We start from the raw sequence: 15,907 nt of genomic DNA on the forward strand, positions 1-15,907 counted from the left end.
TTGGGGGATGCCCTCTGACCTCCTGGAGAGAGGAGGATGGGGGAGAGCCAGTGGCCTTTCCAGAAGTTCCGGAAGCTGCCCCAGCTGCTGTGGTATCCGAGTCATACCTGAGCCAGGGGGACTGGGGAACATGGCTAAGCAGGTGGATCGTTCTGGGTAAGAGGAGCCACCACTCCACATGAGGGCTATGCATGCGCCATCAGGCCAGGGAGCCCCCTGACTTGACCCCATCAGTGCAGCCGGCACTGACGGCCTCTCTCCATTCCCTTGGTCCTCTGTCCACTGATCCACTTGGTGCAGCAACATGATGACCCTGGAGGGCCTGGCTTGTCTCCTCCCTCCCTGCACGCCCCCACCAGCCTCATGCAGGCAGGTGCTCCTCGCTGGCTCCATCCAGGAACCCCTTGGCTCTCCCCATCTCTAGACCATTTAGCTTTCCCAGGCCTTGTAAATCACATCTTCCCTGTGTCCTCAGTGAAATCCCTTCCCCCTGACAACCTATTTCAAATGGTTCCTCCTCCCCTGTGAAGCCTCCCTTGATCTCTGCACTGGGTGGAAGCCACCAAAGCGCAGAAGCCCTCTATGGGCCACCACCTCTCTGTGCATGCCTGGGCTTCCCCAGAGACCTGTCCACTCCAGTGGCTGTGCTCACTGGAGGCAAGCCAGGTCTTCTCTGACCCTCCAGGGCATTTCCCACCATGCCTTGTAGGTAGTGAACATGCACAAAGGTTGCTTTCCTGGGTGCGCAGTGCGGCGCCTGTGCAAGGATGGATGGGGAAAGTGTCTCACCTGTGAGTTCGGCCCGTAAAGCCGAAGGGGTTTTGAGTGTCTTGGACACAGTGGCTGCGGATGCCTCTGACTCCAGCTCCCGGTAGTAGATCCGGTATCCCTGAAGAAGGCCGTTCAGGCTCTCGTCTCTAGGAGGCTGCAAATAATGTAATGGTCAGCCCACGGGGCATGGCCACCTCTGCTTCAAGTTGAACCAGCCAACGGCGGAGGAAGTCAGTGGTTCTTGGTTGCAGACCAACAGATGGTTCTTGGTTGCAGACAAAAAGGTAGGTGCCATGTTCATGAAGAGGAGTGCAGGGAGCTCCAGGTAGAGGGTCAGGTTTTGAGAGCCTGGGTTTTCTGGCGCCTGTGTGTGGGCACTGGGCATCTTATCCCATGTGCAGCCCGAATATTTGTATGAGCCCCGGGCTAAGGCAGGGCATTATGGCCCAGGTCGCAGATGGGTGAGGAAGCTGCCCTTGCCTGGTGAACCCAGAACTCAAGGGGAACTATGCATATGGGCTGGTTCTGCATCATCCACTGGCTGGCCCCACACTGTCTCTGATGGCTACCCAGGCTCGTGGCAGCCCACTTACTATTCTGCACACCAGGTCACCCCCACTCTGCCCTGACTCAGACCTAAGCGGGAACCCCTGTGGCCCCTCCCATGTCGGCTGGCATACACAGGGCCTAGGGTAGGGTAAGTGCTCATTCGATGTTTAGATACCCTGTGGAACATGAACAGTGGTAAGACAGGCCCTGAGGCTCAGAATTTAACCCACGATGGGATGCTCATCCCACTCACGGGGATGCCCAGCCCACATTCTCCCTCCTGTCAATTTCTGTTGATTAATGAGTTTGGGGAAGGCTGCAGCCACCATAGTGCCAGTCGGGGGTCAGGGTCTCTGGGACCCCTTTCTCCCCTGGGATACTCAGCAAATAAGGACAAGAACCATCAAGGCTGTGACCAGACAGATGAGCAAAGTGCATGCCTAGCACCCTGGTGCCAGCAGGGTCATGAAGCTTGTCCAGGGACAGGGATGCACACTGAATTTCCTGAGACTCCTATCCTGCTGTCTCTAGGGTGCCCCCAGCGCCTTAGTAAACTCTGTCCTGGTCCCACAGTAGAGGCCACAGCTTTGTTGCAGAAAAACCCCCTTGTTGTGGGTTGAACTGTGTCCCCTATAAAAATAATGTTGGTGTCCTAATCCCCAGTACCCTTGGATGCCACCTTATATGGAAACAGGGTCTCTGGAAGTGATGAAGTTAGGAGGTCACACTGCAGTAGGGAGGGCCCTAATCAAATGGCTGGTTTCTTTTTTGGAGGGAAATTTGGTTTTATTTATCAAAGTTTTCAACGCACTTGAAATTACACACTTCTAGAAATCTACCCGCCCATATAGATGTTTGCATATATGCAATCCTGAGCAAATACATGCTCAGGCTGCCAATCCCTCGGTAAGCCCCAAAGGAAAGTCTCTCTGGGTCTTTTCAATGACACCCCAAAACAACGGGACTACCTTCAAGCTTGGAGGTCACTAATGGCAAAGCTGTTTGCAAATGTATTGGCAAACTTTGGACACATGAACATGAATAAGGTATTTTAATAGCTAATTCAGACAGGGAGTCCAAGTTTCTACCAATTTTGATGAAGTTCCACATTATCAGTTGCTATAGATGAAGACAAAGCATATTTTGAGAAGTAACTTAGTATCCAGCAATCATTTGACAAATACTGAGGCAATAAGAACACCCAAAGGTCCTTCTAAGAGGAGGGAAGTTTGGACACACCCACAGGGAGAGCTTCACGTGAGCATGGAAACAGAGGCTGCAGCGATGCATTGAGATGTTGTGACTTATCAGAAGAATATCTAGGTAGTCGCCCAGATGAGCAAGATATTTTTCTATACATGTCTTTGGTCCAGAGTGGCAAAGGTGTCTCTTGTCATGTTAATGAGTGACATTTAGATGTCACCTAAGGATATGGGCTGGCCTCCAGGAGAACCAACCTTGTGATCAGAGGGTCCCACCCTGACTTCTGGGGAGGGGAGAGGTGCTGGAGGTTCATTCGATGGCCAATGACCAATACTTTAATCAGTCATGTCTGTGTAATGAGCCCCCGCAAAACCCTGGAGGACGGGATCCGGAGAGCTTCCATGTCGGTGAAAACATGGAGATGCAGGGAGAGGGGCACACCTGGAAACCCCCCATACCTTGTCCTGTGCATCTCGTCCATCTGGCTGTTCCTGTTCATAATGAGCTATATCCTTTCAATAAGATGTTTCTCTGATTCTGTGAGCTGCTGTGACATATTTGTCAAGCCCAGGGAGGAGGCCATAGGAATTTCTGATTTACAGCCAGTTGGTCAGAAGCACAGGTGACAACAATACTCGTGATTGGCATCTGAAGTGGGGGGCAGCCTTGGGGACCAAGCCTTTAGCCCGTGGGATCTGGTGCCTTCTCCAGGTAGAGAAAGGAGGTGAGAACTGGTGGTGAAGCCTAGTCTGGGGAGTAAGTGACAGGCTGGGGTTCTCTTAGGCATTTTACTATTTTATTAAATTTCCCCCTTTTCTACCAACTTTGATGAAACCTTAGTGTTTGAGAGGCCTGGCGCATGACTGTGAGGGTGTACCCTGTGTCCCTCGCATCCGGGGTCTGCCCCCGCCCACAGACTGTAGTATGCCAGACCCTCCCTTACACGGGCTGTTGGTGACAGGGTTTGTGTTCAAACTACTCCCTGCAGCACTCACAGAGCTACGCTCAGAACAGCTTTTAGGTCCCTCAAACCCTGCTTTGAACACTGGTTCTAAGGAGGTAGGGGCCCTTCAGCATTATTGCTGATTGGTGCCAGATATGGTGTCAGTGGGTGTGCCTCCCGCAGACGTGGATCATGAGGGGACTGTGTGCATACACAACGTGCATACACACTTGTCTCTTCATAAGAAGACAGGGTGGTCAAGGCAATTGGCCACCTCAGCTCTAAGCCTGGTTTTCTGACTGGCCACAGTGGAGAATGAAAATCCTAATCCCACAGGGCATCCTTAAAACATGGCTATTACAGCATTGCAATAGCTTATTTAACCCCCTTCTTCAAGAAATATGGTGCATGGAAAAAATTGATGTGTAAGAATTGATTTCTCTTCGTCTTATCATTTAAATTTTACAGAAAGGATATGGGAAGTGACCTCCCGCCAGGAGGGCAGAGTGACATGCTCCTCAGATCCCCGTGCTTCTGTCCCTTGGGATAGTGGCTCAGTGCCGGGATGTGGCCGTGGGGAGCCGGGAGAGCTTGGAGCCCTGGTGTTTCCCAGCAGCAAGGATGGGTAACCAGGCAGAAGAGCCCCTGCTGGTATGCATCTGCTCACACCACACGCACCACGGGAGCTCAGGGGGTACCATACGGGGATGTCTCCTGTCCACATCCAGCCTTCCTGGGTATTCTGGGAGTCTCAGGCCATCCTGGCTGAGCACCCCCAGGCACTGTGCTCGAGTGGAGCAAGGAGGCAATGGCAGGGGTTTGGGCAGCAATGATGAGACACACTGCAGTTCCTTCCCTGGGACCTGAGCTGACCTGAATCCATGAGATGAAGAGGCCAGTAGGCAGATGACCCTTGAGCGGCTGGGTCTATTTAAGTACCAGCACAGCAATGTCACCACTGGGTCACTTCCGCAGCCTCCCTCACAGTACAGTTGGACCCCCTGCAGGAAGGCTGTGAAGCCCTAGGGCCTGACTCTGTAGAGGCAGAGGCCCGAGATTTGATGGCTTGAGGGTAATTCGCTCTTCACACAGAGAGAAGCTGAGGTTTAACTCACCACAATTAACAAGCAGGAAGTTGGGAGTTTGGTCACTGGGGAACAAACGGGGTTCTGCAACAGGCAGCAGACACTCCATACACATTCTGGGGCCAGCGGGTACAGGGGAAGGGCCAAGGCCACGGATCCTGGGCTCATGAAAGTTTCTAGCCAAGGAGGAGAGAGTGATTTCGAGGTGCAAGCAGAAGAGGCTCCACAGAGATTCTGGGACCTGCCTGCATGGGACTCAGAATTGGGCTTAACCACACTTTCCATTCCTAGAGTTTGGAGTAAACCCATCTGTCCTTTGTGAAAGACTCTGGATGTCCTGGGAGGTGTCTGTAGGTCTCTGTGTCAGCTCCATGTGCCACACAGAGAGTTCTAGAAGCCATGGGCCATGTTTAGGCTCTGGATTCAAGTCCTGGCTCCTTGCAGTGTGGGATTCAGTTGGTGGATCACCCTCCCAGGCTCAGCTCTGTAACCATGGCGAGTGGAAATCTGGCCAGATTGTCTCTAGAGCCTCCTGTGACTAAACAGAAGGTTCTCTTCAAGCCACAGACCTGTTCTCCAAGCCCTTGGCCTTGGCCATACTGTGCCTGATTCCACGCTGTTTCTGATTCCATGCTGACCGAAGGCAAGGCCATGTCTGTGTCTTTTTGTTTCTATTTCCCTGCAGCACCTGTGAGAGGCTTTGGTCACGGCAGATGCTCACTCAGTGCTTGTGGGAGTGAGCTGGATTTGCTGATGTTCAAGATCACCCCATTTACAGTGAGTTTCATCCTGGACTGGTCATCTGCCCAGAGATGCTAGAGTGCAGGAGGCCCTAGAAAATCTGGCTCCAACATGCCTCCCTTTGATGCCTGGTGCTGAGTCTCAGGGGCTGTCACACCTCTGGGACTTTGTGACAGCTCTGGGTGATGCCCAGATGCCTGTCTCTGCCTTTTATCTGGGGTATGTGTGTGGGAGCATTCATCCTACAAAACCCAGTCAAAAGTCCCTCCCAGCTCCCCTGGCCAGGGCTAATTGCTCCCCCTCCACTGTCTTCCCATCAATGCATCATACGGCTCAATCCCGGAAACAGAAGTTCTGTAAGGCCTGGAGTCTGTCTTGTCCACCTTTGGGTGCTCGGCACCCTACACATGAGCTGGTCTTCTGTGCATGATAGAGTCTATGTGAGAAAAGGTACAAACCCTAAATACGTCCTGAAGAGGCCACGCTGCCTACTCCCTTCTGTCCAGGCAGCGGTCACGCTCTTCTTAGTAAGGCTTCTATTACAGCACTGAGTCCACCTCTGCTAAGTCCAACAATGTGCATGATATGGTTTATTGCTAAGATTTTTTTTTTTTTTGCTAAAAAAAAAAAAATGGCCTCAAAATCCACTTAGGGAAGTCTATAGCCACACAAGGGGGACTGCACTTGCATGACAGGCTATATGAGCCACTGGAAGTTTCAGAGCAGCCAGCTGAAGTGTTGTGACCAATTCAGAAATGCTGATGTCTATTATGAGCTACATTCAGTGTGAACACAATACTGCCACTGTCTAGAACACACGCTCAAATCCTTAGATTTCAAATAGCACTGGACCTTGTGAAAGGCAGAGATTGATTATCCTACCAGGAAAAATCAAACCTGACAGTTTCTATGGAGGAGACATTTAAGTGGGTCAGCAGCCTTGAAATTACAGACGGTGTTCGCATTTTTAAACAAATTACTGGGAAAAAAGGGGGTTTACAGGTGAAACATTTCATTTGGAATGCAAATCTATATTTAAACATAGTGTCTTTGTTCTGTTCACTCTGATTTAGTAAATTACTCATAATTTTAATTATACTTCAATTGCCTGGCAGTTGACAGGCATTTATTTGTACAATACATCATATTGACCACCTCCTGCTCTAGGCTTCTTGCAATTAGTTTGTTCTACTGGGCTCCGAACGGGGACAGCTGATGGACACACATGCCAAGTTTCTTGGGTACAGCTACCCGCCACTCACAGAGCTGTCCAACCGAAACCACGGGGCTCGGAGCTCTGCATGCTTGGGGAGGGGGTGGATAGGATGGCGGGGGCCTGCAGCCACTGTGTGGAGGTGATGGTCTGTCCCAAGCCTCTGTGCTGCCTTTATAGAAAAGGAGCTTACCTAGTTACTGGCAAGTCAAAGGCCGTGTCTATAAAGAAAATGCTAATTTTGTGGTAGAATTTAGCACTTTTCTACTTGCCAGTAGAAAAGACCAATCTTTGGTTGATTGAGTTAGTGGAAGGTGGGAAACAGAAGCTCTTGGGACCTTGAATTTCCATTTGGAATGTCTCTTACCTCCCACCAAAGGCCCTATTGGGAGTCCGGGGTGTGAAGACCTAATGGGCCTTGCTTCAGACTTTGGAGGTCACTTTTGACCTGTTTTATAGAGGAAGAAGAGGGAGCCAGAGAGGCCTGTTGGGGCTACAGTCACCCACTGGCAAACTGGGGCCTTTAGACCTAGAACCAGGCCCTTTGTCACTTAACTGGGGCCCCGAGATAAGCTCAGGGGACACGGCTTTTCAGAGGCAGGGATGGCAGCTAGTGCCCATCCTGTCCCCACTCTCTGATGAGGCTAGAAACTACAGAACACCAGGTAGCAAATTTCCATGTTCATTGGAAGAAATTTGAAACTGTCTCTTGATCACCTTCAAGGGTTCCCTCCGAGATGCGTCACTTGGCAGTAGAGTGAAGAAGGGGCCCACAGCCACTCCAGCAATATCCAAAGATTATGTGTGTTTCACGGAGCCCAGCTCTGTCCCTCGTGGAGCAGCTGTGTTAGGTTCTGTTCAGTTGAACTGCATGGAACTTCCACCTGCGTTCCTCACTCCTGGTCAAACTGCACATGAGTGGAACTAATATCTACTGATGCCACTGAGTTGCCACATAGGGGGAGGCAGCGGGAACCTTCAGTAGTTAGGAGCCACCACCTAAAAGTTCAGGAAGCCCCTTCATGGCTGGCGTAGGCTCCCCAACCCTGGTCTTCCTGCCCTGACTTCCCACCCATTAGCAGCCCCAGAAAGCCAGGGGGTGCTCCTGACTTGGCACTGCTCTCCCCTTTGCTCCTTGCTGGGCACCAACTCTCACTTGGAGGGGTCTCTAGCATGCTCTGTCTCAGCCAACAAGGCCCGTGGAGGACAGGCTCCCTGAGGGCGCCCATAGGCCCACCCATACTGTTTGGCCCCTCCCTGTCCAAGGGAAGTCCTGCCAGCCCTCCCCTCTTGCCAGCCTCTGTTCCCAGCAAAGCATGGCCTCTGCCTCTCCAAGGCCATGTCCAGACCACAGTTTGCACTTGGTTCCAGCATCACCTGGGCCCCTACGTCTCCTGACCCTCAAACTGTCCCCTCTCTCCTGCTTGGTCTCTGTGTGATGCTGGCACTCTCCTAGACAATCTCATTAACCTGGAGGGAGAAGCCCAGGCGCACAGACCCCTCTGTGGACTGTTAGCCTGCTGTGGTCACTCCTAGGCAGACCTCACCTCCTGTGGCCTTGAACACAGACCATGGCACCTGCTCCCACCTCCCTACCCCATGGCCCTCCAGCTCTAGGTGCTGTGCTCCCCCTCCCCAGGACGGCCACCCCATTCTGGCCTCAGGAACTCCCCTTCTTGGCCAGAGCTCCCACGACATTCTCATCACTGCCCTTGGCCCTGCCTGTTGGTGTGCCGTGCCTATCTAACCTGGCTCCAGCCTGGCTCCTGAACCCGACACCCCCACCTGGCTAAGCCCCCTCCCACAGACATGATGAGCACCCTCTGGGCTTGCCCTGGGACAGGGCAGTTCTCCTCTGTTATTTTTGTCTTCAATGCACACTGCTGTTGGCAAAAGTACCCAAATCAGAAATAAGGCAAACAGAGGGTAGAGTATCCTTTCGACGTCATATCATAGTGCTATTCACGGCCCACCAAGATTACTTGATGGTCTAGGATAACGTGCCTTGATTTGACTGTTCACCGAGGATTAACACCTGGGATGTAGGGAGGACACAAGTAACTCCGTGGGCATTTTGTCTGGTTGTGAATGATTCCTGTAGAGAAGATAACTCCACCAGCTGTGGTTTCCTGGCCCTGCAGGACACCACCCAGGTTTTGCCTGTGCTGTGGAAGCCTTGCTGGGCCACCCTTTCCCAGAAGCCTGGAACGGTCAGCCCCGGATGCTCTGCACCAGCCCTGTGTCCTGCTGGCCCTCCCCGGTGGGCTGTGCTCAAGCTCCTTCCCATGGTGTGGGGCCCCCTCCCTGTGGGCCTGTGGACCACACTGTTTCCTCTGACCTGCCACCAACCCTCCAACGGTGGGGGGCAGCCCGCGGTCAGGTTCCAGCCTCCAACGCTGGTTTAGGGAACACCCTGCCCTTCCCGGGCCCTTACCCGCCACTGGATCAGAACAGAGGAGGTGGTGTGCGGCGTCACAGAGATGAAGCTTGGAGGCTCTCCCGGAACTGGAACCCGAAAAAAAAGAAAGCAAGGATTAGCTGGGTCTGCTTGTACTTGCCCGCTGTTCTGGAGCCAGCTCTCTTTCTGTTCTGGCAAGGAGGCAGGGCCCAGGCCTGGCAGGGGAGGGGGGCTTGGGAGGCCAGCACCAACATCCCCGCCTCCCTCCCTCCTCTCCCTTCCATGAATGCCCTTGTCCACCTACAGAGCCTATGCCCAACTGGGTGGAAGGGACCTGATCCTGGGGAAGGTGACAACACAATGCCCTGCCTTCACCCCCTTCAACCCCGACTGCACCCCCTGGCAGACCCACACAGAGACACACAAAGGTGCTTGGCTCTCCTCCCTGGGGACCCTGCCTAGGGAGCCCCCTGCTGTCGCATAGCTTCTCAGCGGCCCACATCCCTCTCTCCAGGAGAGGCATCATGTTTTTGAGGCATGTAGTTCAGAGAGGCTCTGAAGAGGACAAAGGATCAAGCCAGGCCAAAGTGCTCTGGCTTCATACTCTGGACGTGACTGTCATGGAGGGAAGCTGACTGCTGGGGGTTGGGGGATGCTTGCTGAGCTTGGGCATCGGTGGCGGCGGCTCTACTCTGCTCTCTGGAGGGATAAGGTCAGTTTGGCTCTGCCCGTGGATATACCCTGCAGGCTGGAAACTGCAATCCTGCAGCCATCCGTGCATCTCATCCAGTGGACCTCTCTGATACCTCCTCCCTACCACTGCTCCCACTGAACCTGTGTGGTCCTGGCTCGGCATACTGGCTTGGCCTTTCTGTGGCTGCCTGCTGTAAGATCCTGAGACTGTATATCAAATGTTCTCCAATAGTCAGTGGGTGCCGAGACCAAAGCTGCTCTTCCCACGCCCTCCGCACTCGACTACCTGAGACTTGGTCTCTCGGGCACCTGCACTGTGAGTCTCTTCTGCACCTGCCAGGGCACCTGGCCTCTGGGAGACACCTGCATCAGCCACAACTCCAGTCCTCCATCCTGCCTTCTGGGGAGCCTCTACCTAATGCACCCTGGCCTCCCACTCGTCTGTCTGAAGTCCACAGAGTATCACGCAGGATGACAATTAAGGGGAGGGGTCTCAATATTCCAACCACCATGATAGGAAAATGTTTATCAGCAGACCATCCACCCATTGAAAGCCCTTCATCCTGTCCCCCCAGCCCAGAGCTCCCAGAGCCCTGCAGTCTGCCAGTCTCATTGAATCTGTGATTCTGGAGACAATACAGTGCAGACACAATGCAGTCAACTGCGAAGAGAAATTGCAAATCTCAGAAGAGGGAGATAACAGCATAGGTTCATCAAAAGAAATGATTTAAATATCAAAGTATTAAGACAGGGCTTTGGGAGCCTGGAGTGGTTCTTGGATGTTTTTTTCAAAACAGGCCAGTTCTGACGGGGCTCTGTAAGGGCAAAGGGAGTCTGTGGTGTCCTGCTCACTGGCTTGCCATTTCCTCAGTGGCTCGCCAACAAAATTAGCTTGTTGTGTTTGCTTCTTTCTTCTAAGAATTAGCGCTTACTTCCAAATAGAACCTCAGCTGTGTTAAATGTAAGATTAAAATATGAGCCACAAAGACAACCATGGTTTCTCGAGGGGCCTATCCAAGCGGCAGGTGCCCTGGCTGTGCAGCAGAGGAATATCTGCTTGAGGCCAAGAAGCTGCTGGAAGGGCTTCGGCATTCTCATCGGCTGGTTCCTCGCTCACCTGAGGCCTCATGTTGTTGAGGCCATGCTCCCAGGCTATAAAAGAGGAAGATGGAAACTTGCGGAATTGGTACTCAGTGCTGTCGGGTGGTGAGGGCTCAGGCTCGCAGCCTGGAATCCAAGTCCCGGCATCTGTTAAGCAAGAGCAATCCTCCTGCCCTAAAAGTTGGGCCTACCACCGGGCGTGTTGGATGCCACTGGCTCCTGGTGCTAGGGCCTGGCAGGATCAGCACCCAAATTCACTAGGGATCTTCAGGCCTGCTCCTCTGAGGTGGGAGACAGTGGGTAAAAACCACCTGGAGCTTTCAGGGGACCTCACCTCCATCACTTACCTGTGCTTCTGTCAAATGGTAAAGCTGCAGAGTGGTTTGTGAATAAGGAAAAACGGGGAAACCTCTCAAAACCCAGCTACCCTTACACATTTATTTTTAATGATCCTATAAATTATTCAATTTCTAGGATGCTAATGGATCGTAGGGGATTGGAAGCCAATCAAAGAAACCTCCATTCCATTTGGGAAGCCCTTGAAGTTGGCTTCACAGCCACAGGCTGTAACGGGGCGCCCCGAGCTGTCTGCTGCTAATTGAATTCTATGCTCGCCAGCCATTGCCTGATCCCCCTTGGGTGACCCCTTCCTGGCTTGGGATGAAAGCGGGGCCTCTCTCCCTGGGAGCCCAAGTCTCTGGGTCCCAAGGCGGCAGCTGGGAAGGGGCCAGTATCCGCACACCCGCCTGGGTCCCAGCTGGCTCACCGTCCTGCAGCGTGGTGACTGCGTCCGTCTCGGCGCTGAAGTCACTGTCCCCAATATCATTGGTGGCTTTCAGGCGCAGCTTGTAGGAAGTGAAGGGCCTCAGCCTGAAACACAGAGGAGCCATGAGTGCCTGAGCCCCTTTCCCTCTGTCCCGCCCCAAGCTCCAGCCACAGTGAGCGGGCAGCCAGGAGGAGGTATGCTCAGGGCCCCTCAACCAGCGCTGCCCAGGGGGGCCCTCAGCAGCCAGCACTGTCTTCTGAGCGGGCCCCCGGGGACAGCGGGGTTTCCAGACGGAGGGCAGCACGGAACTTCCCAGCCCGGGGTGGCGGCTGTACTTGGGGCTCCTCCTGTAATTAGAGCCTCTCCTGCAAGGCAAATCACCGCTCTCTGAGGAACGTGAGAATTTCTCAGGAGGAGCTAATTACCGCAGCCCTCACACGGATTCAGGGCGTGAAACGAGGGCCGCCTAACCACTTCCTCGCTCACCCACAGCACTCCTTTGTGGAGGTCCGCACCGGCCGGCCGCCTGGCTCCAAGGCCTGCCCCCCTGCCCCGCGTCCCCACCGTTTGCCAGGCGGGACACGGCGCCAAGCCCTGGCCAGGCAGTGCCTGGTTAGGCACCCAGCAGCTCTTGGGGGAGACTCATTGTGATTCCTATTGCAGGGATGAGAAAACAGAGGCTTGGTCGCGTGAAATCCCTTGCCCTCTGCCAGAGGACCAGCCATGGCTTGGCCAGGATGGGAAGAGGATCTTGCCTTGAGGCCATTCCTCCACTGTACCCAAGACTGAGGTAATGTCAACTGTCCATGGGGGGAAATGCGCCCACCTGCCTGCTGACGGGGACTTAAAGGGCAGTAATGCTCTGGGTGCACCACCACTTAGGCCCACCTCCCTTCCTCCCTCCCTCCCTCCCTCCAGCCACTGTCCTGTGCTGAACTCTGTACCACACAGACTCTGGACAAACTTCTAAGCAGATGACGCTCCCGTCCTCCTCGGGTCCCTGGCTGGCCTGCCCCCTGGCTGTCCTTGCCATTACTTCTGAGAGAGCAGATGAGGAGACCGCCTGCCCTTGCCCTGCTGGCAGCAGCTCTGTTTCGGGCCAGGCCCAGCCCCTGTGTCCATCTCCCAGACCAGGAAAGCAGGAGCGGTCTGCACTCTGCCTCCCCCTCCCTCAGGTCCACACTGCCGGCTTCCTCAGCTACAGTATATAAAGGCCTTGCCGCCTCTAAGCAGGTCCCCTGTCCTCCCTTCCAGACCAATCTGCAATCTCATGGGTTTCAACCCCAGAGGCTCTGAGGAGCCCTCTAGGAGACCAGGGGGTCCCCAACTCCCCTGCATGAGCCAAGAACAGCCCACTTCCATTTGGTTTGCAAGTGGATCTGGGTAATACTTTGCCAGGAGGAAAGATTCTACATTTTTAAGCAATGATAATAACCATCTTTGAACGTATCTTCCTCTAATTCTGTTTCTGTACACCCTCCTGCTTAAGACAGGATTACGGGGTTCTCTGTCGGCCAGCATCTCAAAGGATGCTCTTCCCTCAAGCCCTCTGCCACACCAGCTTGCCCGGCTGTGGCTGGTCTGTGACCACAGGCCTGTCTCCTGGCCTCTCTGTGCCCCCACCGCCCAGCTGGAGAGAAGCAGTGTCTGGCGACCTTGCTTTGGCCCTGGCTGTCCTGGGGTGCTTCCAAAGTTCCACCCTTAAGAATGATCTTTATTCCCAGTTTCCAGGGGAGATATCCTTTATTAAGTTAAGACAAATAACTTCCCATCTGTTTCTGGCTTCCTAGGAGCTACTTTATCTAATTCTGGTGACAACCACATGGTTTTCTTCTTTGGTTCCTGCCTCACCCACCCGAGGCCCCACATTTGCATTAGTTTCTCCTCCTCAGATTAGAAGGCAGTGCAGGGCGGTTGCCAGGAGCATGCACTCCGGAGCCAAACTGCCTACACACTAACCCCCACATAACCTCGGTGGGTCGGTGTGCCGCAGGCTCCTCACCTGGGCTGACTGGAGCGCCGACGTTGCATTTAGGAGAAGCACTAGGAAGAAGCTCTGGCACCCACTGCGTGCTCACTGAATCCTGCCTGTCCTCATCAGGACCCTCTGACAGTAGCTCGAGTGGCTCCTGGAAGAGCCTGTCCCTGCACGCCATCCTCTAGGCCTGTCCAATCCTTCACCAACCCCACCTTGACAATTGTCTGCGTTCCCCACAGAGACAGGGACAGAGGTGGCCTCATTTACTGCTGTGTGTGACCCTTGTCCTTGTATTTAGCGCTCACGTTCATTTAGCATATGACATTCAGGACATGTGTCAGCCATGTCAGTGATCCTTCATCATTAGTACCTCACTGTTGTCGAAAGCTCTCGGAGTCTGAGGCTGGTGCCAAGCCCTCCTTTCCCACCTGGGGCACAGAGCAGGGGTGCAGCACATGCCTGTCAGGTGGCTGGAAGAGTCAGCCTGGTCTGAGGTCAAGGGGAGGGTGCTGGAGAGCAGGAAGCAGGGTTCCCAGCGTTGGGCCTGTTTCTTGGGCTTGTGCCATTCACAGAACCATTGGCCTTCTGGGGAGCCGCAGGGCATACCAGGGGGCTCAGGAGCAGGGGCTTACCCTCGCCTCTGGGTAGGAAGCCCGCCAGGTGCCCTAAAAACAGGCCCCGAGAGACTCAGCAGCTGTGAAGGGAGCCTGATGAGAAGTGACAACAGCTTGCATACCCTGCAAGCTCATCCCACCCCTCCTCCTCATCCCTGCATAGCTGGGCCTTCGGACCACCGGTCTACCCCCTGTGCTCCTGTCATGCTCCCCCCTGGAGCAGAGCAGCACTTCAGGGCTGATGACCCCTGAGGAAAGGCACAAATCATCCTGGACGCCCTCCCTCAACACCCTTCAACACCTGTAAGCTCCCTATTCACTTGCCCAGGCCTATCTCAGGGTCGGCCCAACCAGAATTCAGAGTTTGGTCCTGCCACCCCCCAGCCTGGGCCAGTCAGTGACCTTCTCTGAGGATCCCAGAGCTGCTGTGACAGTCACATGACATGACCTTCTATGGAGCATGATGGATCTAGGCACACAGTTAGCAATTCTTAAGCATCATCTCTTCTTTCTCACGTTCCCAAAGGGAACTGTCCCCAGACACACCTGCCATGTGCAGACTCCCTTGGCCTCTTTGCATCTAGCATCCCTTGCCTGCCAATTTTCTGCCGTCTGAACTTGGACACCGGCTGGATTTAGGTAAACATTTGAAGTAACACCTTTATCTAAATTCTAGCCATCCCAAACTGAGGAAATGAACAGATTTGGGTGGCATGGAACCTCACTGTCCAAGCTCGCAGGAAAGAAGCACAATTAGAAAGCAAGCTCGTGCTTGACCTGTGTGCCATTGCTACCCTCTTGCCTGTGTTTAGCTCCATGGCCAAAGTACTTGGCTGGGGGTGGTGCGGATGCGGCTTCCAGTCCCTGTGCCTCCCATGGAGCCAGAGGCAGAGTCTCATAAACAGAAGGAGCTGCCTAGATTCATTCGCCTGGTTTGGTTATAATAATAAAGCAGGAGTCCAGATCATTTTGGAGGCTACCTACCACTGCCTTTATGTATTGATTTATTCACCTTTAAGGTACTGAAAACATCTATTAAGAACTCAAGATTTGCATCACAAAGAGCAAAGAATATAGAACCATGCATAATATCCTTGGCCAAATTTACCTGCTTTTCACATGACTTCATTTTTAAAGATGACACAGAAGAAGAAAAGAAAGAACTGGCCGTCTCCCAATGGAGACGGGGCCAGCATCCTGGCTTGAACGGAATCCCTCTTGTTCCACATGTAATCCCCTTCTGCCCCCGTGGTTGCGTTCATAGTGTTCCCCGGGGATGCTCAGAGGAATGGCAGGACCTGCTATCAGTGGGTACAGGACCATCGCCTGAGCTCACACTGCCGCTGTTGCCATCCTAGTGACACCCAGAATGTCCATGTGGCTCTGGGCTCACAGGCCACCTCCTCCTCAACTGTACGCATTCCCACTAGGAACGGATGCTGCCCGGCTATGTCCCTCAATCCGGCGCCTCCCCTCCTGTCCCCACACCCACTAGATGTGGGGACAGCAGCTCGATGCAGATTGTTAAACTTTTTGCTTTGAACTTTTGTTTAAACTTTCATGCTTTCTGGTCATTAGCAGACTTCATGAAACTGGCAAAAGTAAATTGTGAAAAAAAAAAAAAACACATAGAGAAAAAGAAGGAGAGAGCAGCTCTGCGGCTATCGGAGTGGGAAGGAGGTCATGCTGTGGCAATGTGCAAAGCTCTGCTTTCCTGGAACGTGATGTGTTCCTGCTGGTGGCCAGAGGGGGCCCTGGAGGGGACCCACCACAGCTTCTCCCACACCAAATCAAACGGTCTGCCGGGAGGCATGGGCCCCTCCTTTCCAACGTGAAGTCCCCTGCACTCCAT

At 53.6% G+C, this 15,907-nt stretch overlaps 1 protein-coding gene across 1 annotated transcript in view; it reads right to left on the reverse strand.

The window, feature by feature from the left end:
* SDK1 (sidekick cell adhesion molecule 1) overlaps positions 1-15,907 on the reverse strand; it is a gene marked incomplete at its 5' end in the record, with an annotated part of 911,733 nt that overhangs the window by 66,251 nt on the left and 829,575 nt on the right. Inside the window, 3 exons of the mRNA XM_041750102.1 lie at positions 790-925; positions 8,940-9,010; positions 11,464-11,567. Of these exons, the coding sequence (XP_041606036.1) occupies positions 790-925; positions 8,940-9,010; positions 11,464-11,567 (311 nt within the window). The remainder of the gene's footprint in view (positions 1-789; positions 926-8,939; positions 9,011-11,463; positions 11,568-15,907) is intronic.

This window comes from Vulpes lagopus, chromosome 3 (assembly GCF_018345385.1).
Source record: "Vulpes lagopus strain Blue_001 chromosome 3, ASM1834538v1, whole genome shotgun sequence".
NCBI lineage: Eukaryota > Metazoa > Chordata > Mammalia > Carnivora > Canidae > Vulpes > Vulpes lagopus.